Source organism: Protomyctophum parallelum, assembly GCF_964188405.1.
Source record: "Protomyctophum parallelum genome assembly, chromosome: 12".
Classification (NCBI taxonomy): domain Eukaryota; kingdom Metazoa; phylum Chordata; class Actinopteri; order Myctophiformes; family Myctophidae; genus Protomyctophum; species Protomyctophum parallelum.
The window spans coordinates 45,542,076-45,567,602 of NC_139712.1; the positions used below are offsets into that span (position 1 = coordinate 45,542,076).

The 25,527-nt window shown below is 45.4% G+C and overlaps 1 protein-coding gene across 1 annotated transcript in view; it reads left to right on the forward strand.

Annotated features, from left to right (window-relative positions):
• LOC310868280 (disco-interacting protein 2 homolog C-like) overlaps positions 1 to 24,787 on the forward strand; it is a 104,176-nt gene extending 79,389 nt beyond the window's left edge. The window contains exons 23-37 of the mRNA XM_083778634.1: positions 685 to 785; positions 2,079 to 2,159; positions 5,842 to 5,965; positions 6,106 to 6,227; positions 7,585 to 7,696; positions 8,164 to 8,273; positions 10,094 to 10,224; positions 11,993 to 12,161; positions 16,642 to 16,812; positions 18,122 to 18,183; positions 19,358 to 19,415; positions 19,804 to 19,878; positions 20,179 to 20,353; positions 20,620 to 20,743; positions 24,375 to 24,787. Coding sequence (XP_083634760.1) covers positions 685 to 785; positions 2,079 to 2,159; positions 5,842 to 5,965; positions 6,106 to 6,227; positions 7,585 to 7,696; positions 8,164 to 8,273; positions 10,094 to 10,224; positions 11,993 to 12,161; positions 16,642 to 16,812; positions 18,122 to 18,183; positions 19,358 to 19,415; positions 19,804 to 19,878; positions 20,179 to 20,353; positions 20,620 to 20,743; positions 24,375 to 24,627 — 1,868 coding nt within the window. The 3' untranslated portion in view covers positions 24,628 to 24,787. The remainder of the gene's footprint in view (positions 1 to 684; positions 786 to 2,078; positions 2,160 to 5,841; positions 5,966 to 6,105; positions 6,228 to 7,584; positions 7,697 to 8,163; positions 8,274 to 10,093; positions 10,225 to 11,992; positions 12,162 to 16,641; positions 16,813 to 18,121; positions 18,184 to 19,357; positions 19,416 to 19,803; positions 19,879 to 20,178; positions 20,354 to 20,619; positions 20,744 to 24,374) is intronic.
• Positions 24,788 to 25,527: the final 740 nt, after the last annotated feature.

Genomic DNA, 25,527 nt, shown 5'->3' on the forward strand with positions numbered 1-25,527 from the left:
ACCTCTGATGCTCTTGTGATCGAGTAGGGAGATAATGTGGATCTAGAGCTATACCTTTGATGCTCTTGTGATCGAGTAGGGAGATAATGTGGATCTAGAGCTCTACCTCTGATGCTCTTGTGATCGAGTAGGGAGATAATGTGGATCTAGAGCTATACCTCTGATGCTCTTGTGATCGAGTAGGGAGATAATGTGGATCTAGAGCTATACCTTTGATGCTCTTGTGATCGAGTAGGGAGATAATGTGGATCTAGAGCTATACCTCTGATGCTCTTGTGATCGAGTAGGGAGATAATGTGGATCTAGAGCTATACCTTTGATGCTCTTGTGATCGAGTAGGGAGATAATGTGGATCTAGAGCTATACCTTTGATGCTCTTGTGATCGAGTAGGGAGATAATGTGGATCTAGAGCTCTACCTCTGATGCTCTTGTGATCGAGTAGGGAGATAATGTGAGGAAAAACACAAAACGTGTGGAGAACTGGAGATAAGAGGTGACAGCAGCGATACGTGATTTCCTTGCATATACTGATTGAATTTATACTGTGTGTGTGTGTGTGTGTGTGTGTGTGTGTGTGCGTGCGTGCGTGCGTGCGTGCGTGCGTGCGTGCGTGCGTGCGTGCGTGCGTGTGTGTGTGTGTGTGTGTGTGCGTGCGTGCGTGTGTGTGTGCGTGCGTGTTCCAGAGATCGGTCCTGCCTCTGTGATGGTGGGTAACCTGGTGTCGGGGAAGAGGATTGCTCAGGCCAGCGGCAGAGACCTGGGACAGACTGACGACAACGACCAGGTACGCACGCACGCACGCACGCACGCACGCACGCACACACACACACACACACACACACATAACCTTCACCATAAAGCCGAAGATAGCAGATTTACAAGCTCTTGTAGATCTAGAATGTTTTGGCAACACGACACATAACTGGGTTAAAATCAAGCATAACTCTAAACTCCAAGCCCTACATTTAACCACTGAATGCCTAATCCCAACTCGTACCCCCGACCTGAATCTGAGTCCCAAATCTACAAATATTTTTCTCAACCATAAATCAACCTCACAATAATAATATTTCCTCAAATGCTACCACACTTGGGTGTGTATAGTAATAGTAATACACGTACACACACACATACTGTATAACATGCATACTCTCCCATAGGGCTTTCACTTCTAGTGATTTTTACTAGTTGACTAGTTGCCTAGTTTACTAGTCGACTAGTTGTTTAACCCATTCTGACCTGAGATCAGATTCATACGAGGTTTCCGCCGGACACACACTGGTCTGATGAACCCATTCTGACCTGAGATCAGATTCTAAAAATGTCAGTCGCTCTTCGATTTTTCAAAAATAGCAGACCTACAAGCTCGTATCGCGCCACTCGGTGGCGCGATATGAGCTTGTAGATCTGCTATTTTTAAATAGCTAAAGCATAACATGATGCTGACACCAAAATGGGTGCCCGGTCAGAATGGGTTAACTACCTATTATGTAAAAAATCACACCAGTGTGAACCGAGTGGTGCAACTCCCGTCTATTGGTTCTCTGTATCGTTCCAATTTGTATCGTTCCAATTTCTTCTCTGTATCGTTCCAATTTCTTCTCTGTATCGTTCCAATTTCTTCTCTGTACTCTGGTGCCCCCTACTGGTATAAATAAGTAACATACCCGTGCTCACTTATACAGGTACACATACAGGTACCTACCTACCTACCTACCTAGGTACACGGACGTTGCTGGATGTAGAAGTGGTTGCACCACTTAAAAATAGTTAGTACCGGTACTATAATCTAGCATTCTAGCTGATTGAGGCAAAAAAAACGCCTTTTTTTTTCTTCCTTTTTTTTCCAACTAGTACCAACAAGGTCGACTAGTTGATTTACTAGTCGACTAGTTGAATAGTTGACTAGATGCTTAAAGCCCTACTCTCCCACAATCGGCTGCTTCTCTCAAAGCAGTCTGGAGTAACGGAAGTGCTGAAACCGATCCTGGCATATCAATCAAACATGGAATGGAATGGAAATACAAACATGGAATGTCTGACAACGATGTCACATAATTATCCTCCTGTGTTCTAGTTCCTGTTCCTGTCGGAGGTGTTGCAGTGGAGAGCTCAGACCACACCGGACCACATCCTCTACACGCTGCTCAGCTCACGGGTAAGACACGCACACACACACACACACACACACACACACACATCCTGTACACGCTGCTCAGCTCACGGGTAAGACACGCACACACATCCTCTACACGCTGCTCAGCTCACGGGTAAGACACGCACACACATCCTCTACACGCTGCTCAGCTCACGGGTAAGACACACACACACACACACACACACACACACACACACATCCTGTACACGCTGCTCAGCTCACGGGTAAGACACGCACACACACACACACACACACACACACACACACACACATCCTCTACACGCTGCTCAGCTCATTGGTAAGACACGCATGCACACACACACACACACACACACACACACACACACACACACACACACACACACACACACACACACACACACACACTCCTCTACACACGCTGTAAGACATTTCATCCAAATTCGACTTGGTCCAAAACGGCCTCAGGTACTTTGAGGTGTATTATGGATGTTGTATTTATGGTCTCAGGTGCTTTGAGGTGTATTATGGTTATGTTGTATTTACGGCCTCAGGTACTTCGAGGTGTATTATGGTTATGTTGTATTTATGGCCTCAGGTACTTTGAGGTGTATTATGGATGTTGTATTTACGGCCTCAGGTACTTTGAGGTGTATTATGGATGTTGTATTTACGGCCTCAGGTACTTTGAGGTGTATTATGGTTATGTTGTATTTACGGCCTCAGGTACTTTGAGGTGTATTATGGATGTTGTATTTACGGCCTCAGGTACTTTGAGGTGTATTATGGATGTTGTATTTACGGCCTCAGGTACTTTGAGGTGTATTATGGATGTTGTATTTACGGCCTCAGGTACTTTGAGGTGTATTATGGTTATGTTGTATTTACGGCCTCAGGTACTTTGAGGTGTATTATGGATGTTGTATTTACGGCCTCAGGTACTTTGAGGTGTATTATGGATGTTGTATTTACGGCCTCAGGTACTTTGAGGTGTATTATGGTTATGTTGTATTTACGGCCTCAGGTACTTTGAGGTGTATTATGGATGTTGTATTTACGGCCTCAGGTACTTTGAGGTGTATTATGGATGTTGTATTTACGGCCTCAGGTACTTTGAGGTGTATTATGGATGTTGTATTTACGGCCTCAGGTACTTTGAGGTGTATTATGGTTATGTTGTATTTACGGCCTCAGGTACTTTGAGGTGTATTATGGATGTTGTATTTACGGCCTCAGGTACTTTGAGGTGTATTATGGTTATGTTGTATTTATGGTCTCAGGTACTTTGAGGTGTATTATGGTTATGTTGTATTTACAGCCTCAGGTGCTTTGAGGTGTATTATGGTTATGTTGTATTTACGGCCTCAGGTACTTTGAGGTGTATTATGGTTATGTTGTATTTATGGCCTCAGGTACTTTGAGGTGTATTATGGATGTTGTATTTGCTGGTCCAAAATGTAACATTAAACGATGTGGTATTGAAGTGTCGTTTTATTTCTGCCTCTTGGCCAGCTCCCTCTTGTGTTTTTACTGGTTAAATAAAGGTTAAATTAAAAATATATAATTAAAAGCATTGGCATCAAAATGTACTTAACCCATTCTGACCGGGCACCCATTTTGGTGTCGGCATCATGTTATGCTTTAGCTATTTAAAAATAGCAGATCTACAAGCTCATATCGCGCCACCGAGTGGCGCGATACGAGCTTGTAGGTCTGCTATTTTTTGAAAAATCGAAGAACGACTGACATTTTTTAGAATCTGATCTCAGGTCAGAATGGGTTCATCAGACCAGTGTGTGTCCAGTGGAAACCTTCGTATGAATCTGATCTCAGGTCAGAATGGGTTAAGACATTGTCTGCTATTAATTGCCATCTGTTGTCTGCGATTGTTGGCTGTTTGTTATCTCTGAAAAATGTGGCACTGTCCGTGGTGATGATGATGATCCATCCGAGGTTCGGATGTGATTTGTGATTTTTCATCGCATCGCTCCCGACATGTTATCGTTTCTGGCGAAAGTAAATAAACATGGTGAGCTAATTAATGCCTGCTAATTAGCCTTTTCTTACAATGGAGATGCTGCGAGCCTCCTCAGAGCGGGGAAAAACGGACGTACTTGAGTAGTAGTAATCTCCCGGCCCCGCGCAAGCTATTTATACCACTATTTACACAACCAGGCTGCAGTCTAAGTGTTAAATGAGCATTGGTCTTCTCAGTGCCAGCCACTCCGACCTGCACTCCCTCTCTCTCTCTCTCTCTGTTCTTTTCTCCCACACCTCTACCTCTACCTCCCTCTCTCTCTCTCTCTCTGTTCTTTTCTCCCACACCTCTACCTCTCTCTCTCTCTCTCTCTTGCTCTCTCTCTTCCACATCCATCCATCCACCCGTACCGCCCTCCCCTATCCTCACCACTTCCCTTCTTCTCTCTCTCTTCCACATCCATCCATCCACCCGTACCGCCCTCCCCTATCCTCACCACTTCCCTTCCAACGTCCTAGGCTGTTCTCCTCCTACACTTCTCTGTATCCCTTGGTCGTCTTTCCTACCTCTCTCCTTTCATCTTCCCACTGCTTGCTCTCTCCCTCTTTGTCTCTCTCCCCCCCCCCCCCCCCCCCTCTCTCTCTCTAATACAATCTCACGACTGAAAAACATGAGTTGGGGCCTAAAATACGATTAGTGAAAGAGCGTGAAAGGAGCTCCCACACACACACACACACACACAGCCCGGCCTGGGGCGAATTTTATACGGCAGCTTCATACCTGAATTGTATTATGAATTATGTAAGATACACTTTGTTGTTCACAGAACACACCTTACAAAAGACCTTTAAATATTTAATTAAATAGTATTAATTAAATATTCAACTCGTTAAAATCCAACGTTAAATTATGTAGTTGGCCCTTGTGTGTTTTAATATGTTCTATTATGGCCCCCTTTGAAAAAAGTTCGGACACCCCACAGCCAACCAGAATAATATGTAGAATAGAATTAGGATGTGTTATTTTTAGTGCTGTCAGGCGATTAAAATTTGTAATCGCGATTAATCGCATGATTTGTGTAGTTAATCGCGCGATTAATCGCAATTAATCGCAAAACCTTTTTTGCTCTAAATTCAATGATGAACTGAAAGAAAACGCTGTATTGTAGAGATGCTCCGATCAGGTTTGACAACATTAATGTTACTTTTTTTATTTACCTTTTTTCCACATGACGTATTTATTATTTTATGGCTTGCCCATTTTCTCTATAATAATATATATTCTGTGAAATTAGCACATTCAACACAAACAACTGTTTCCATAAAACAAACTAACATAGGCTACTTCTCTATAAGCAGAATCATGAATAGGCCTATTTAATTTATACAAAAGGAGAAGAGAGAGAGCAATGTGTTTGTGGCTTAATGCGATAAAAAAATTAGTGCCGTTAATAAGGTGTTGCATTAATGCATTAATAACGCGTTAACTTTGACAGCATTTATTTTTTCAAAGAAAGTGTACAGATAAGTGTTAAAATGATGTTTTTTTTATGTGGCCACACCCACCTGTTCATTAAGTATGTCTGGTTTTCAGGTGGGTGGTGAGCCGCACCCACATAGACACCATAGACGCACACGAAACAGAAAAAGTACAAAGATCACGGCATTCCATCTTTAATCCATGTTCTCTCTCTCTCTCTCTCTACCCTGTCCTCCCACGCTGTAGGGGGCAGTGTCCAGTTCGCTGACCTGTCTGCAGCTCCATAAGAGATCAGAGAGAGTGGCTGCACTGCTGATGGAGAGAGGAGGTCTACAGGAGGGAGACCATGTAGCCCTGGTCTACCCACCAGGTCAGTGACACACACACACACACACACACACACACACACACACTCTCACACACATGCGTATGCTCGCAACCGCAGCGAAACACTCACTATTTACCTTTCTGTGTGTGTGTGTGTGTGTGTGTGTGTGTGTGTGTATCCAGGTATAGACCTGATAGCAGCGTTCTACGGCTGCCTGTACGCTGGCTGCGTTCCCATCACGGTGCGGCCGCCACACCCCCAGAACATCTCCACCACCCTGCCCACCGTCAAGATGATCGTCGAGGTGAGACCCCCCCCACACACACACACACACACACACACACACACACACACACACACACACACACACACACACACACTTACTCTTTATACCTAGAAAACATTTCACAATTTATAACACATTTGGTGCTAATCACAGTTACTGTATACTCGTCCTATAAATTAAGGTGTTTGATATCGCTATAAAAAAGCCACGCTGTGTTTCATTTTTGGAACTGCTCCGGTGCCTAGACACGGCTGCTCGCCCCCCCCCCCCCCCCCCCCCCCCCCCGCACTGTTTCTGGTGCTCCGTAGCCATTAGCTTCTGTTTTTGCCGCATTTAGTGCCTTTGTGCACTCTTTTGCACTCTTTGTGCACTCTTTTCTCTGAAACTACACCGCGGTCCGTGGTTTTGAACAGATCGGCCATGTTCGGAGGTCATTTCTAATTATCCCACACCCGCACACTTTCTGATATGAACAATAAGGTTATCACACAGATAACACTTTCGATATCAAATGACACTGATCATCCCCTGTATCGCTTCTTTAACCTCATGCCCTCTGGACAAAGACAAAGACCTTGCCATGGAAAAAGGTCTATTTCAGTAGGAGCTTTGTCCCCTCAGCCATCGCGGCATTAAACAAACTGCCCCGCCGATGGGATGGTTCTGTACACAGTGGGGAACTCATGTTTTTGTATTGTCTTGGACTCTTGGTGTTATGTGTTCTGTGATGTGGGTGTTGAACAGACTGTGAAGACGAATATCCTTCGGGACAATAAAGATTATTATTATTATTATTATTATCCGGTGATCGCGCTGGGAACATTGGTGTTTTCTAGAGCAAGGATTGGCCTAGCCTGCGCTAACGTGTTAGGTTTCTGGTCTAGAGGGGCGGGTCGCGGCTCAGATTTGCGCACACCCTGATTGGATCTCATCGATCTGTCCGTCACCCCCGGCCCCTCCTCTCCCCCCTAGTGCAGCGCTACGTCACATCATTTGGAGCGACGCCCACCCGGAAGGGTTGACTCCCACTTTTAGACCAGAGCGGCCAATGCGTTCCTCCAGGCTTTACATTTTTTGCACCAACAAAATTGAAAGCCTGGTACCGAGGCTAGGATTGGCCTAACTTGGTCTCTCTCTCTCTCTTCACCTGATTGGCAGCATAATGGCAGGTTAACACTAAAACATCATCATTGAATTGACATATTGTGCTAATTGTTTAGGAAACGGCGCTAGCAGTGTGGGGGGGCACACCGTTTCAGCCGTGGGATTTTATTCTGCTTTAATCCATGCTCTCTCTCTCTCTCTCTCTCTCTCTCTCTCTCTCTCTCTCTCTCTCTCTCTCTACCACCCGACGTTATGTCTCCCGTGGTTCCAGGTGAGTCGTTCGGCGTGTGTGATGACCACGGCCGTCATCTGCAAGCTGCTGCGCTCCAAGGAGGCCATGGCCACGGTGGACATCAGGAACTGGCCCCCTGTCCTGGACACGGGTACGCACTACGCACACACACACACATGTACAGTTATGGGCCATTGACCAATTTATTTTGGTGGGACCAAACAGTGGTTCACGAGTCACGACCCACTGTTTTGTGAAACAGTGGTAAAATGGTGAATGGTAAATGGTGCATTTTTATATGGTGCCTTTATCCAAGGCGCTTAGACAGAGATTGTGCATTACTGTACACATCCACCCATTCATTCACACACACATTCACACACCGATGGCAGCGGAAACCATGCAAGGCACCAACCAGCACATCGGATTCGGGAGCAATGTGGGTTCAGCATCTTGCTCAAGGACAGTAACGCTGGGGGAGCCCGGGTTCAGACTAGCAAACCTTACGGTTACCATCCAGCCACTCTACCCGTGATATGGCACGTGTACTGTACAAGGTTTACTGTACTCGTCTTGTTTCTGTCATTGATGTCTCTGTGTGTGTGTGTGTGTGTCCAGACGACCTGCCAAAGAAGAAGCCCCCAGCCCTCTATAAACCCACCAACCCAGACGGCCTTGCCTATCTGGACTTCAGCGTGTCCACTACGGGAATGCTGGCTGGCGTGCAGGTCAGTCTGGGTCATGTCCTCCAGCACATCAAACACACACACTGTGAACCAATAAACAAGTACATCTTGCTCGTCGTCGAGCAGAAAGCTCTTATCTCCATATTTTACTTATTTTACGTACGAACATATTCAAACTCGTCTTTTACGGAAACAACACCCGCCTACGATTAGTATAATCGAGGGTCGTCTGTACCCAAAAGAAAGTTGTCACGGGCACAGATTGACACTTTAAAATAAGTCGTGAACGGCATCATGGACATGGAAAGAGTTATAACACTTATTTTAACCAAAGAAAATCACCCCACCTTTAAACCAACACTGTAATTTCACAGTTTGTTGCAATCTCAAGTAAAACCCTAAGGGCCCTGGCAGTGTGGACAGTTTTAGAGTGATATATGTATCACTCTCCCCCGGACCACAGGCGTTATGAAAACATGCTGTCAGAAAGCCTCCCACGCAGATCTGGAAAGTCTACAAGTTTGCAGAGCTTGTTGATCTGCTATTTTCAAAAGACTTTTACACATTTTAGATGGGACGTTCTTCATAACTAGTACTTTTACTTTTGCTACTTAAGTATATTTTGATGGCTAATACTTTTCTACTTTTTTACCCGAGCAACTTGTTGATTATACGGATCCTTTTACGTTGCAGAATTGATTCTCTCATACTTGCGCGAAACAATGTGACTCAGTTTTTGAGTGGTGCAACCACTCCTATAACCAGGAATGTCCACATGTATCATGTATCATGTATCTTGTATCTTGTATCAGTCATCATGAGCATGAGTGGTGTGCGCATGCGTGAAACCAGCAATGGCCAGCAATATCCGTGCGTGTGTGTACAATGCGCGCCTCACATCTTGTGCTAAATAAATAGCGTCAATGCTAGCGAACTAAAATATAGCCATCCTTGCTCTAGAAAGCACCAATGTTTCCATCTAGACCACCGGATAATCAGCAAAGACCTCCGAACATCGCGCTAATTGACCAAACCATGGAGAGATCCGTAGATTAGGAGTTATTGAAGCTTTTAGTCTGCCTGTATAATGGGAGGTGGACGGCAGCTCGCATGCGCGATCCGGTCTAGGAGGTATGCTAAAGAAGGAAAGGCCGACCCCCGTGGACGGCAGCTCGCATGCGCGATCCGGTCTAGGAGGTATGTTAAAGAAGGAAAGGCCGACCCAAAATAATAATGAAAAAATTGTTGTCAGCGACGTGGATTGATATCCATAATAGAGAGAGAGAGAGAGAGAAGAGGGGGAGAGAGGGGAGTTGCACCACTCGGTTCACACAGGTGTGATGTTTTTATTTATTATTTACAATTTGCTGTTAATTTAAAAAAATCAAGCTTTATGTTGTATTTAATTGTTATAATCATTACTATTTGTTTCTCTTTTTTTGTCAACGGTGGTTGGTGCTGGGGTTTGGGGGTAGGATTTTAAAAAAAATGAGGCAAGGGGCAAAGCCACTGATTGTAGTTGGCAAAGAATTTGAATGCATTTTTTTTTGTATGCCTGTACCTGTGCCTTTCATCTAAAAATTAACCCATTCTGACCGGGCACCTATTTTGGTGTCGGCATCATGTTATGCTTTAGCTATTGAAAAATAGCAGATCTACAAGCTCATATCGCGCCACCGAGTGGCGCGATACGAGCTTGTAGGTCTGCTATTTTTGAAAAATCGAAGAACGACTGACATTTTTTTAATCTGATCTCAGGTCAGAATGGGTTTAATCAGGCCAGTGTGTGTCCAGCGGAAACCTCGTATGAATCTGATCTCAGGTCAGAATGTATTAAAACTGTGACTGTGTTCTCCCTCCAGATGTCCCACAACGCGGTGGGGGCGTTCTGCCGCTCGGTGAAGCTGCAGTGTGAGCTGTACCCGTCCAGAGAGGTGGCCATCTGCCTGGACCCGTACTGTGGACTGGGCTTCGTCCTCTGGTGCCTCTGCAGGTCGGTTGGGGAAGTATATCTTTAACCCATTCTGACCTGAGATCAGATTCATTCGAGGTTTTCCGCCGGACACACACTGGTCTGATGAACCCATTCTGACCTGAGATCAGATTCTAAAAAATGTCAGTCGTTCTTCGATTTTTCAAAAAATAGCAGACCTACAAGCTCGTATCGCGCCACTCGGTGGCGCGATATGAGCTTGTAGATCTGCTATTTTTAAATAGCTAAAGCATAACATGATGCTGACACCAAAATGGGTGCCCGGTCAGAATGGGTTAAAACAGGAGAGTTATTTTGGGCACAAAGATCAGAGACTTCTTGGGCTAAACTGAAGAAGAAGTTCTGAGGCAGCAGAAGCAGACAGACAAGCTTGACAATGCAAGATAAACTAACTAGCCTAAATTAACCCAGAAATAAAACATGGCTTATTACAAATATTTTGTGTACAGAAATAACTAAAGCTAAACATCCATCCATCCTTAACCGCTTATCTGCTTATCTTATGCTTATCGCTTATCTTACTGTATGCTTGCAAATATACATGGATTCATGTATGTTTATATGCTGTATACTAGGCAGTGGTGGAAAGTAACAAAGTACTATTTACTTAAGTGCTGTACTAGTACAAATTTGAGGTGTCTGTTTGTATTTGACTTGAGTTTTTCCAATTTCCAATACTTTTACTTCTACTCTGCTACATCTCAATACTTTTACTTCTACTCTGCTACATCTCAATACTTTTACTTCTACTCTGCTACATCTCAATACTTTTACTTCTACTCTGCTACATCTCAATACTTTTACTTCTACTCTGCTACATCTCGTTTCCAAATGTTCTGCTACATTCGTAGTAACTTTAGTTACTTTGTAGATTTAGATTATTATTACAAAACATAAACTAACCACTTCAGCCCTACTGTTCTCTCTCTACTGTATGTTCTCTCTCTACTGTATGTTCTCTCTCTACTGTATGTTCTCTCTCTCATTGCAGTGTGTACTCGGCCACCAGTCCATCCTGATCCATATGCTCTCTCTCTCTCTCTCTCTCTCTCTCTCTCTCTCTCTCTCTCTCTCTCATTGCAGTGTGTATTCGGCCACCAGTCCATCCTGATCCATATGCTCTCTCTCTCTCTCTCTCTCTCTCTCTCTCTCTCTCTCTCTCTCTCTCTCTCTCATATTGCAGTGTGTACTCGGCCACCAGTCCATCCTGATCCATATGTTCTCTCTCTCTCTCTCTCTCTCTCTCTCTCTCTCTCTCTCTCTCTCTCTCTCTCTCTCTCTCTCTCTCTCTCTCATATTGCAGTGTGTACTCGGCCACCAGTCCATCCTGATCCATATGTTCTCTCTCTCTCTCTCTCCCTCTCTCTCTCTCTCTCTCTCTCTCTCTCTCTCTCTCTCTCTCATTGCAGTGTGTACTCGGGCCACCAGTCCATCCTGATCCATATGTTCTCTCTCTCTCTCTCTCTCTCTCTCTCTCTCTCTCTCTCTCTCTCTCTCATTGCAGTGTGTACTCGGGCCACCAGTCCATCCTGATCCATATGTTCTCTCTCTCTCTCTCTCTCTCTCTCTCTCTCTCTCTCTCTCATTGCAGTGTGTACTCGGGCCACCAGTCCATCCTGATCCATATGTTCTCTCTCTCTCTCTCTCTCTCTCTCTCTCTCTCTCTCTCTCTCTCATTGCAGTGTGTACTCTGGCCACCAGTCCATCCTGATCCATATGTTCTCTCTCTCTCTCTCTCTCTCTCTCTCTCTCTCTCTCTCTCTCTCAGTGTGTACTCTGGCCACCAGTCCATCCTGATCCCTCCGGTGGAGCTGGAGTCCAACCCGGCCCTGTGGCTGCTGGCGGTGAGCCAGCTGAAGGTTCGAGACACCTTCTGTTCCTACAGCGTCATGGAGCTCTGCACCAAGGGGCTGGGCCTGCAGACCGACGCGCTCAAGGTGAGCAGTGGGGAAAACCAAAGGCCCATTCCATACACACACACACACACACACACACACACACACACACACAAACACACATAATATATATGAGACAAAAAAGGGACTCCTGCACATCCAAAAAGACCCGTAGGAGTTGCAAGTCTAGTTAGCAGGCATAGACATCAAACAAGAGAAAAACCTTCCAAGGAAGGGACTGCACACTCCAGGGAACAGTTCCCTGGAGTGTGCAGTCCCTTTTTCTCTTTTTTTTCTCTTCAGTATATATATATATATATATATATCGGATATATATGCATAAGTATACCACTAAGTTGGCCATTGAAGGTGACACAGGTTGGGAAAGCTGCCTGACAAAGCAGAGATGTGAGATGATCAGGTTATGGAATCGCCTTACCCAACTGCCAGAAGAGAGGCTTACAAAGATTATATTTAATTGGAATAAGAGATGTAATCATCCGTGGATAAGAGAGGTCTCCTCAATTTTCTCAATTTCTGACTTAAACCCATATTTTTTAAATAACCTTCATTGTAACATTAATACAGTCAAATATAAACTGTCAGTGTTACATCAGCAGAAATGGAGGGTGGACATTGTGAAGAAGGCGAAATTGAGAAGTTATATTCAATTTAAAGAGGATTACATGACTGAACCTTATGTTGCATTTAATTTAAAAAGAGGACAGAGGTCCCTCTGTGCCCAGTTAAGATCGGGTGCTTTGCCTCTGGCAGTTGAGGTTGGCAGATATACTGGCGTTCCTGAGGAGCAGCGACTGTGTGCTCTTTGTGACCTGGGAGTTGTAGAGGTTGAGTTTCATTTTGTTTTCTACTGTCCACTATACCATGATTTAAGAACCGTTTTATTTGAAAATATTCAGGATAAGAACCCAGATCTGTTTTGGATGTCTGAGTGTTTTATGTTAAATTGGTTGTTCAGTAATGAAGTTTTTGTTTTTGGAAAGTTCATAGAGAAGGCGTGGCAGTTACATTGGAGAACGATGTATCCATGAGTAACTGTCTATATATACAGTATATATATATACAGTATATATATATTTCTCGTTCAGGCTTTGGAATCTCAATCACTGTAGCCGTCAAAAGCTGCATATAGCATATTTTCCCATCTGGATTTTCCCACACTATGACAGTGTACACATCAATCAGCTGTTTCGAGTTTCTCGACTATCACAACCACACACACGCACACGCACGCACACGCACACACACACACACACACACACACACACACACACACACACACACACACACACACACACACACACACACACACACACACATGTGCGTGCTTGTGCCTTTGTAAACCTTTGTTACCATACACCCATACAGACACCCATGCATGTGTTCTGCTCTGCTGTGAGATTGATCAGATTCCATCATGTCCTTTTAATAGACTCCAGGGCTCAAGGAAAAGCAAAGAGGCAGTGCATATGGAGACACTGAAGCTATAGCGGCAGACAGTTAATGTTATAATAAACACTACATGTGCCATCAATGTAGTGTCAAGGCCTATACTTAGCACTACTGGTTACCGACGGCCGGGAAAGTTTGGACTATACTTTAGCATATACATAAATAAGGCAAAAACTTGTAGTCAAACGTACGCAGACGATCAGGCCTCCTGAAAACAGTGGAGGGAAAAAAACGGTTTGCCTGCCTTCTTTAGAGCATTGTTTCACCTAGATTTGAAAATCACACCCGTGTGAAGTGAGTGGTGCATCTCCGGGGGGGTTCCTATACGCGCGTGCGTGAACATATATATGTTTTTTCCGGTCACACGATCGTGTTCCGAAGGCTCACGAGAATCATCGAAACCATGGATCCATAGGTTAGTGGACAGCGCCCTCCAGTGGAAAACACGCGAAACACGTCAAGGGCACAGGGTGAGTTTTAAATACAGTTAAATAAAAATAGGCCAAGAAACACCTGGAGACGTTCCACTCTCCAGGACCTAAAGGACATTGGAATGACCTGGCAGGAAGCAAAAGCGCAGGCCCAGAAGAGAGTGAGATGGAGAGCTCTGGTGGACGCCCTATGCCCCTCGACGGGGTAAAGAGGATTAAGTCAAGTAAGTAAGTCAAATAAAAACAGTGCCTCCTTCACCTGAAGGACCAGCCTGTCTGTCTGGTCCCACAACGCCAACCCACGCTAGGCTAATAATACAGCTGTTATGACCAGCCTGTCTGTCTGGCAACGCCAACCCACACTGGGCTAATAATAAGACCTGTTATGAGACCGACATGGTTCTGTGTCTCGCTCTGCTTCCGTCACCCTCCGGTGGCATCGGCTTATTGGTTAACCCATTCTGAACGGGAACCCATTTTGGTGTTAGCATCATGTTATGCTTTAGCTATTGAAAAATTGCAGATCTACAAGCTCATAGCGCGCCACCGAGTGGCGCGATACGAGCTTGTAGGTCTGCTATTTTTGAAAAATCTAAGAACGACTGACATTTTCAGAATCTGATCTCAGGTCAGAATGGGTTAATCAGACCCAGTGTGTGTCCAGTGGAAACCTCGTATGAATCTGATCTCAGGTCAGAATGGCTTAAAGGATATGGACAGAAAGGAGCGTGATTGGCTCTACTACTCTATAGCGATGGAAGATACAGGGATTATTTTGAGGATTTAACCTTTTTCTTCCCACACATCATCCACACATCTCCATGGAGACTGGGAAGCGGCGGCCGTGCTACAAGCCAGAGGATGCATATAACAACATACGTTGCTTTTGTCCGAGTGCAGAAACCGAACAAAACGTTCAGCCACTTAATGTTGGCTTTCATACTAGATCCTGCTTGGACAACCACTTCAGAAACGTTATACATCCACGTATGATAACAGCATCCTACGGTTAGCAAGGAATATCACCTCTAATACTAACCATGTGGTGTATGGAGAATATAGGTTGCTGCTACCTTCAGGAAGGAGATATGGTGTACCAGCATACAATAAGGTCAGAGGTTCCTTTGTCCATCAGTCAATTTGGAGGCTTAATCAGGAGTTGTAGTAGCCATGGGATAATGTAGGTGGTGGACATTGCTCTTGTCTTCATGTCTTTCTATATGCAATATATATTTAGTTTTTTGTCAAATGTGTACATGTGTTCTGCATACTTGGCTCAGTTGGCTGCTGGGTCGTAAGACACATTTCAGTGTGAACTGACAATAAAGTACTATATCATATCATACTGTACATCAACATGATGTACATTGATACATACTGGATGTACAGTAATGTAACTAGCACTGCCTTATAGGAGGGGTGTGTGTGTGTGTGTGTGTGTGTGTGTGTGTGTGTGTGTGTGTGTGTGTGTGTGTGTGTGTGTGTGTGTGTGTGTGTGTGTGTGTGCTGTGTGTGACTGTAGGTAACCTATCACTTGCTCTGTTTCTCTTCGCACTTTAACTATTTCCTCCTCTTACTCAAGTAATTTTTTAATACAGGACTATTTTCTTTAAGATATATATTTTTTGTGCTTTTTCTGCCTTTATTGGATAATGTACACAGTATGGCGACAGGACATGGGGAGAGAGATTGGGGTGAGGGTGGTCGTTGGGATTGGGAGTTGAACCCACGACATGCCGTCAGGCTGGCTTAGGAGCCTATAGGTGCCCGGGCCGCTACACTAGCCGCCCCGGGCCACAGGACTTCTACTTGTAACAGAGTATATCTACATTGCAGTATTGATACTTTAACTTGTTGTGACGGCCCCTGTACCTTTAAGGAGTCTGCATGCTGTTCTGTGTCAGGCATGCTTAACCCAATCCCTTTGCAGTGCCGGATTGGGAGGGCGGAGCTTGCAATCTGCAGAAGGGGAGACACCTGGCCAGTGTCCTCCCCAAACACTATTAAAGCACCTGCTGTGATAGTGTTCTGGTCCCCCCCATTCCTCCTCAGGCAGGCTGCAGGGCAGCCACACCAGGGCAACTGTAGCTTTTGTTACCTTTTGTTAAGTGGGCAGTGTTCCCTGCCAGTTTCTTTTGGGACGTTACAATGACTTGTTTGATTACATTTATTAATTAATTATTGAAATAAACACATTTTTCTCCTTAACCCATTCTGACCTGAGATCAGATTCATACGAGGTTTCCGCCGGACACACACTGGTCTGATGAACCCATTCTGACTTGAGATCAGATTCTAAAAATGTCAGTCGCTCATCAATTTTTCTAAAATAGCAGACCTACAAGCTCGTATCGCGCCACTCGGTGGCGCGATATGAGCTTGTAGATCTGCTATTTTTAAATAGCTAAAGCATAACATGATGCCAACACCAAAATGGGTGCCCGTTCAGAATGGGTTAAAACTCCGTCTGGTCTCCCCTCTTTGTTAAGGCCCAAGAGCCAGCCTTAACAGAAAAAAAAGAAAGAAAAAGAAATGGGAATACTTTTCTCACCTACCGTCTTGCTACACCTTCCCATGTCTGACTAACTGAGCATTCAACCAATCTCGACGGCATGCAGGCTCGAGGTCTGGACCTGTCCCGCGTGAGGGCCTGCGTGGTGGTGGCCGAGGAGAGGCCCCGCATGTCGCTGACCCACTCCTTCTCCAAGCTGTTCAAGGACCTGGGCCTCCACCCGCGCTCCGTCAGCACCGCCTTCGGCTGCCGGGTCAACCTGGCCATCTGTCTGCAGGTGAGGTGGAGTTGATGGGCGGGCGGCTGTGGGGAGGGGACTCGTCGGCTAGGCGTGGGTGTCACCAGTAGACAGTACCTTTGGTGTAGAGCAGTGGAAAAGTAATAATAATAATAATAATAATACTTAACCCATTTTGGACTGAGGTCGATTTAGTGCCGGAAGTGCTTCAAAATAGGAGCTCTGGGGTGCCTGAGTTATTTGATCGATTTTACACTGAAAGCCATGAACCGGAAACACTTTCCTAAAAAAGTTGACTTTACAAAGTGACCTCACATCCCCGATCATCTTAATTTATTTGTTTACGCTCCAAAAAGCGTTCATATTTTGCGGGAGAGACGGATGAGGAGCAGAAATGAAGCGCCAGCATATCGATCCATTCATCACCACGGAGAGCGCCCTGGATTAGGAGATACGAGTCATTCTTTCCGCCGCGCTAACATGGGAGTCAATGACAAGCTAATAGTTGCACAGAGCGTTAGCGTACGGAAAGCGGAAAGCGAAATGCCGAAAAAAAAAAAAGGAAAAATTCTGAATATTCTTATCTCGCCCCGTATCTTTGAGGGTGCGCTAGGACGTACAGGTACGTCCATTGTACCTCTCGGTTCGAATCCTTATGACGTTCAGGTGCGTCCTATGAACTGAAACGGTTAAAAAAAAGGCTTCTAAAAACTTTTCTGAAAAACTATGTTTCTATATGTCAGTGGTGCTCAACCTTTTTCACGTCAAGGACCCCCAGAATTATCTCTATTGGGCTAGGATCAGGAACGAGGACAGCAGAGGGACAGCGCAGGTCAGATGCTTTGGAGATAAAGCCAGACTGAGATGCTTTTGAGACGTACAGAGGAGGGATAGCCGAGTATATCGGTAGAAGGATGTCGAGGTTGGGAGGCCTTTTTTTTTTTTTTTTTTTTTTTAAACGTTTTTTCAAGGGACAGACAGTAGGCTGACAGGAAACGGGAGAGAGATGGGGGAAGACATGCAGTAAAGGCCGTGTCGGGCTCGGGAGTCGAACCCGCGGCACACTGCGACTGGATTACCAGTCGGGTGCCCAGACGGTTACGCCACCGCCTGGGCCCAAAGAGGAGATTTATGGATGGTAGCCTAGTGAAAGAGGACATGAAATGAGTCGGTGTGAAAGAAGAGGAGACGGAGGACAGGGTGAGATGGAGGCAGATGATTTGATCATGGCGACCCCTGAAGGGAAAAGCCCAAAAGGATAAGTTGGAATTAACAAGTTTGAGAAACACACCTGCTCTGGTATGCTGACGTCTGACTGTGTGTCGTGTTGTGTCGTGTGTGACTGCAGGGCACGTCAGGACCCGACCCCACCACGGTGTACGTGGACATGAGGGCACTGCGGCACGACAGGTAAGGACAGCCTGTCATTCATTCCTCTTAAAGCGCAAATAACATGCATTTTAAAACGGCTTTTAATATTTAATATCATATTGTCCATGTCCCTCAAAGTTATTTCTAATGGTTTGAGCCTCAATCACCACTCTGATATAACCAGGCCTTGTCATTTCTTTCTGGACTTTGAAAGCAGTTTTAGCTGCAGTACCACACTGTCCTGAGGTGGTGGGGGTGCTGATATGCAGATTATTTAATATTTGAGTCATTATAATACTGATGCTAGATAAAACCAGGCTCGTTTCCATTCCATGCCAGCTTGGAAAATCAACAATGGTGGACATTTTAAACAAAGTGGACATGCAAATTTGGAACTGAAGACTGAAGAAGAGGAGGAATTATATAAGTAGGGTGACATTGATGACATCACGATGAGGCCAAAATCAGTTGAGCTGTTCCTGAGAGCAATTTCCATTAAAACACCATTATGATATGAAAGCCTGATTGTTCAAAAATGGTTATTTGTGGGGATAGAAAACACATATGGGAGCCCCAAAAACACAAAATAAATTGAAAAAGTAGAATTTTATGTTATAGGTCCTTTAACACCACTTTCTGTACCATGTCGTCTCTGAGTCGAGACATGGCCAAAGCATCTCCGGGGGTCCCGCCGAGCCAAAAACATTGAGAACCCCAGCTCAATAAGGCTGTTACAGCCTGTCACGATTATGATATTTTACTTGCATTGTCGCTCACTACCATTTCCACTATTTTAGAAGTTCATTATTGTCAGGGGTCTGCAACCTTTTTGGCGTGCCATGTTTTTATTTCATTTTGTTGACAGTCAGTGTGCCATATCATCGTCAAAATTATAAATATTACCAACAGTGCTCCCCATCCCCTTTCCCCAAGAGAACCACAACGGAAACAAGCCTATGGCTGCTTTCTTGTGTCTGTAATCCTTTTGAATGTATTTTCAATACATTAATCAATCAATGTTGATTGTATATTAATAGAACACCATTTCTTACTTCTGAACTATTCACATCTCAGGACATTGTCATGGTCATTAGACTCAGAGCTGTGTGTGTGTGTGTGTGTGTGTGTGTGTGTGTGTGTGTGTGTGTGTGTGTGTGTGTGTGTGTGTGTGTGTGTGTGTGTGTGTGTGTGTGTGTGTGTGTGTACGTTTCAGGGTGCGTCTGGTGGAGAGGGGTTCTCCTCACAGTCTGCCATTGATGGAGTCTGGGAAGGTGAGTACACTGCCCCTACACGCTGTGAGGCCCTAACACAGGAGCCACCCAGACACAGGCACATGTTCTGGCGGCGGTGGCTCAGGGGTAGAGTGGCCGAATGGCGAACCGCAAGGTTGCCAGTTCGATCCCGGGCTCACCCAGGGTTAGTGTCCGAAGTGTCCTTGAGCAAGACTCTGAATGTGCAGGTTGGTGCCTTGCATGGCTTCCGCCGCCATTGGTGTATGAATGTGTGACTGTAATGCAGAATCTATGTAAAAATAATGTATATATATATATATATATATATATATATACCGTATATATATATAAATGCACCATTTACATGTTGGATGGCGATTATTGTTTTTATGGTGATTTTCATTTCTGTTTGTCTTGATTCTTTCAGATCCTACCTGGGGTGCGAATCATCATCGCCAACCCTGAGACCAAGGGTCCCCTGGGTGACTCTCACTTAGGAGAGGTATAAGATTATTTCTTTCTTTCTTTCTTTCTTTCTTTCTTTCTTTCTTTCTTTCTTTCTTTCTTTCTTTCTTTCTTTCTTTCTTTCTTTCTTTTACAATATGACTAAAACATCATAATTTAATTGACATATTGCGTTCATTGTTTATGAAAACGGCACTAGTAGTGTGTGTGTGTGGGGGGGGGGGGGGGGGGGGCATACCGTTTCAGTCGCGAGATTTTATTTAATTATTTATAAAATATTACTAAATTTTATTTATATATGATATTATTATTTTTATTTTATAAAAATTCGTGTCAGATCTGGGTGCACAGCGCCCACAACGGCAGCGGTTACTACAGTGGCTACGGCGAGGAGGTCCTCCAGTCGGACCACTTCAACTCCAGGCTCAGCTTTGGAGACACGGTGACCACCTGGGCCAGGACGGGATACCTGGGCTTCCTTCGGCGCACGGAGCTCACCGACGCCAGCGGGGGTAAGGCAGGGCTTTCGCCTTTATTTTATATTTTTGTTATGGAGGGACAGACAGTAGGCTGACAGTAAATGGGGAGAGAGATGGGGGGGGGGAAGACATGCAGTAAAGGCCGTCGGTATCGGGAGCCGAACCCGCGGCACACTGCCAGACTGGATTACCAGCCAAGGTGCCTGGACCACTGAGCCCACGGCCCAGGCCTAAATGCACTTTTTTTTTTTTATTGTTTAGTTTTTCTTCTTTCTCCCCTCCACGCTCCGTCCACACAGAGAGACACGACGCGCTGTACGTGGTGGGCGCCCTGGAGGAGGCCATGGAGCTGAGAGGCATGCGCTACCACCCCATCGACATCGAGACCTCCGTCATACGCACGCACAAGAGCATCATGGAGTGGTACGTATACTGCAGACCTCCGTCATATGCACTCACAAGAGCATCATGGAGTGGTACGTACTGTACTGTATACTGCAGACCTCCGTCATACACACGCACAAGAGCATCATGGAGTGGTACGTATACTGCAGACCTCCATCATACACACGCACAAGAGCATCATGGAGTGGTACGTATACTGCAGACCTCCATCATACACACGCACAAGAGCATCATGGAGTGGTACGTACTGTACTGTATACTGCAGACCTCCGTCATACACACGCACAAGAGCATCATGGAGTGGTACGTACTGTACTATATACTGCAGACCTCCGTCATACGCACGCACAAGAGCATCATGGAGTGGTACGTACTGTACTGTATACTGCAGACCTCCGTCATACACACGCACAAGAGCATCATGGAGTGGTACGTACTGTACTGTATACTGCAGACCTCCGTCATACACACGCACAAGAGCATCATGGAGTGGTACGTACTGTACTATATACTGCAGACCTCCGTCATACGCACGCACAAGAGCATCATGGAGTGGTACGTACTGTACTGTATACTGCAGACCTCCGTCATACACACGCACAAGAGCATCATGGAGTGGTACGTACTGTACTGTATACTGCAGACCTCCGTCATACACACGCACAAGAGCATCATGGAGTGGTACGTACTGTACTGTATACTGCAGACCTCCGTCATACACACGCACAAGAGCATCATGGAGTGGTACGTACTGTACTGTATACTGCAGACCTCCGTCATACACACGCACAAGAGCATCATGGAGTGGTACGTATACTGCAGACCTCTGTCATACACACGCACAAGAGCATCATGGAGTGGTACGTACTGTACTGTATACTGCAGACCTCTGTCATACGCACAAGAGCATCATGGAGTGGTACGTACTGTACTGTATACTGCAGACCTCCATCATACACACGCACAAGAGCATCATGGAGTGGTACGTACTGTACTGTATACTGCAGACCTCCATCATACACACGCACAAGAGCATCATGGAGTGGTACGTACTGTACTGTATACTGCAGACCTCCGTCATACACACGCACAAGAGCATCATGGAGTGGTACGTACTGTACTGTATACTGCAGACCTCCATCATACACACACACAAGAGCATCATGGAGTGGTACGTACTGTATACTGCAGACCTCCGTCATACACACGCACAAGAGCATCATGGAGTGGTACGTACTGTACTATATACTGCAGACCTCTGTCATACGCACGCACAAGAGCATCATGGAGTGGTACGTACTGTACTGTATACTGCAGACCTCCGTCATATGCACTCACAAGAGCATCATGGAGTGGTATGTATACTGCAGACCTCCGTCATACACACTCACAAGAGCATCATGGAGTGGTATGTATACTGCAGACCTCCGTCATACACACTCACAAGAGCATCATGGAGTGGTATGTATACTGCAGACCTCCGTCATACACACTCACAAGAGCATCATGGAGTGGTACGTACTGTATACTGCAGACCTCCGTCATATGCACGCACAAGAGCATCATGGAGTGGTATGTATACTGCAGACCTCCGTCATATGCACGCACAAGAGCATCATGGAGTGGTATGTATACTGCAGACCTCCGTCATATGCACGCACAAGAGCATCATGGAGTGGTATGTACTGTATACTGCAGACCTCCGTCATACACACGCACAAGAGCATCATGGAGTGGTACGTATACTGCAGACCTCCGTCATACACACGCACAAGAGCATCATGGAGTGGTATGTACTATATACTGCAGACCTCCGTCATACACACGCACAAGAGCATCATGGAGTGGTATGTATACTGCAGACCTCCGTCATACACACGCATCATGGAGTGGTACGTACTGTATACTGCAGACCTCCGTCATACACACGCACAAGAGCATCATGGAGTGGTATGTACTGTATACTGCAGACCTCCGTCATACACACGCACAAGAGCATCATGGAGTGGTATGTACTGTATACTGCAGACCTCCGTCATACACACGCACAAGAGCATCATGGAGTGGTATGTACTGTATACTGCAGACCTCCGTCATACACACGCACAAGAGCATCATGGAGTGGTATGTACTGTATACTGCAGACCTCCGTCATACACACGCACAAGAGCATCATGGAGTGGTATGTACTGTATACTGCAGACCTCCGTCATACACACGCACAAGAGCATCATGGAGTGGTATGTATACTGCAGACCTCCGTCATATGCACGCACAAGAGCATCATGGAGTGGTACGTATACTGCAGACCTCCATCATACGCACGCACAGGAGCATCATGGAGTGGTACGTATACTGCAGACCTCCGTCATATGCACTCACAAGAGCATCATGGAGTGGTATGTATACTGCAGACCTCCGTCATACGCAGTCACAAGAGCATCATGGAGTGGTACGTATACTGCAGACCTCCGTCATATGCACTCACAAGAGCATCATGGAGTGGTATGTATACTGCAGACCTCTGTCATACACACTCACAAGAGCATCATGGAGTGGTATGTATACTGCAGACCTCCGTCATACACACTCACAAGAGCATCATGGAGTGGTATGTATACTGCAGACCTCCGTCATACACACTCACAAGAGCATCATGGAGTGGTATGTATACTGCAGACCTCTGTCATACGCACGCATCATGGAGTGGTACTGTGTAGACCATTGGTTCCCAACCTTCTCATACTGAAGTACCGCCTCAGAAAATACTGTAAATCCTCTTTTAGAAACCTTTTATTTGTCTCAACCGATTCCGATGGCTTTTATTGGAAGGAGGGCAGCTATAAGAAGGAGGCCTGTTTCTACTTTTCAAAATATCAAATATCATACTGAATAAGTCACATTTTGGGTCAGTTAGAATCCAGTAAATTGTACTGGGCTCATTTAGTGAAACCAAGTCCTCGTGAAACATTAAACGGTTGCAGTTGCAAGTGCTCACTGGTCATTTTAACTTTTTTTCATAACAATATTACCTATGGTAAATACCGTAATATCGCTGCACTGGCTTCCTGTTGTTTTTAGGATTGATTTTAAAATTATTTTACTTGTCTATAGAGCTCTCAATGGTCTCGCACCTCCCTACCTACATGACTGCCTGCCTAAATATGTCCCAAACCGGCCCCTAAGGTCTTCCACTGCTGGCCTGCTCGCTTTGCCTAAAAAAATGGCAACTAAAAAATACGGGGAAGCAGCTTTTTGCTTCTACGGGCCGTCGGCATGGAACAAGCTCCCACTGTACCTTCGTCAGACAGCCTCTGTAGACATTTTTAAAGCTCAGCTTAAGACCCACCTCTACAACATTGCTTTTAAGTGATCTTTATTTTTTATTATTATTTTTATTCTGCTTGTTTTTAATGTCGTTGCCTTATTTTATCTGTTCTTATCTTTGTACCATTGTCCTATTGTTTTTACTGCTTGCCTGTTTTAATGCTGTTTTGTTTTGCTTTTATTATCTTTTCTGCTCTGTAAAGCACTTAGCTGCATTTATGTATGAAAGGTGCTATATAAATAAAGTTTATTATTATTATTATTATTATTATTATTAATAACGTCAACACATGGATTTAACTTGAACGTCGTCCACCCACAGCGCGGTGTTCCCCTGGACCAATCTGCTGGTGGTGGTGGTGGAGCTGGAGGGCTCGGAGCAGGAGGCTCTGGACCTGGTTCCCATGGTGACCAAGGCGGTGCTGGAGGAGCACTACCTGATCGTGGGCGTGGTGGTGGTGACGGACGCCGGCGTCATCCCCATCAACTCGCGCGGCGAGAAGCAGCGCATGCACCTCCGCGACGGCTTCCTGCAGGACCAGCTCGACCCCATCTACGTGGCCTACAACATGTAGTGTGTGTGTGTGTTTGTGTGTGTGTGTGTGTGTGTGTGTGTGTGTGTGTGTGTGTGTTTGTGTGTGTGTGTGTGTGCGGGGCGTGCTAGGGTTGGGAATGCTGATCCAACATTTGAGGAACCAGGAATGGATTCCGTCCAGGTCCCACTGAGCAATAGTCGGCTAGTAGACGACGTCCGTCTAAAACCAGGCTATAGCTGGTCCTATAGGCTTAGCTTAGACGTTGATTTGCTGTTTTTTAAACGTCTATATATATATATATATAGACCGTCTATATATCTGTTGAAACGACGTTTAATCTAAGCCTAGACCGCTAAAAAAACGCTTAGACATATTTTAGACATCTACTAGCCTGAAAATGCTCAGTGTGTGTGTGTGTGTGTGTGGGGGGGGGGGGGGGGGGGGGGGGGGGGTCATCGTTGGCTTGTGGTGGACATTTTTGCGACGGACATGCAAAATGAGTGGTCAATATTAATTACCTGAAACGCATAAAGAGATGGCCCTGAATGGCCACAACAGGTCTGTAACTCTTGAGTGTGTACAAATGGAACCAAATGGACCCATAAGGGGTCCATTTGTCACGGACAATGCCAAGTCTTTGTCACGGACACATATGTCCGTGTACGGACACGCCGATGAACAAGGACGACCGCCATAGGATTTTACAAATGTTGCAGACCTGTAAGGATCCTTTTGGTTCCATTTGTACGCTCTGAAGAGTTACATTTGGAACCCCCTATGAATCGTTAAAGGGAACCGTTGATCTCGGACCGTTAAGAGGGAATCGTTGAACCGGATTTAAAAATCCTAATGGATCCCAGTGTGTGTGTGTGTGTGTGCGCGTGTGTGCGTGCGTGCGTGTAAAAGTGAGTGAGCATGCGTGCGTATGCCTACTCATGT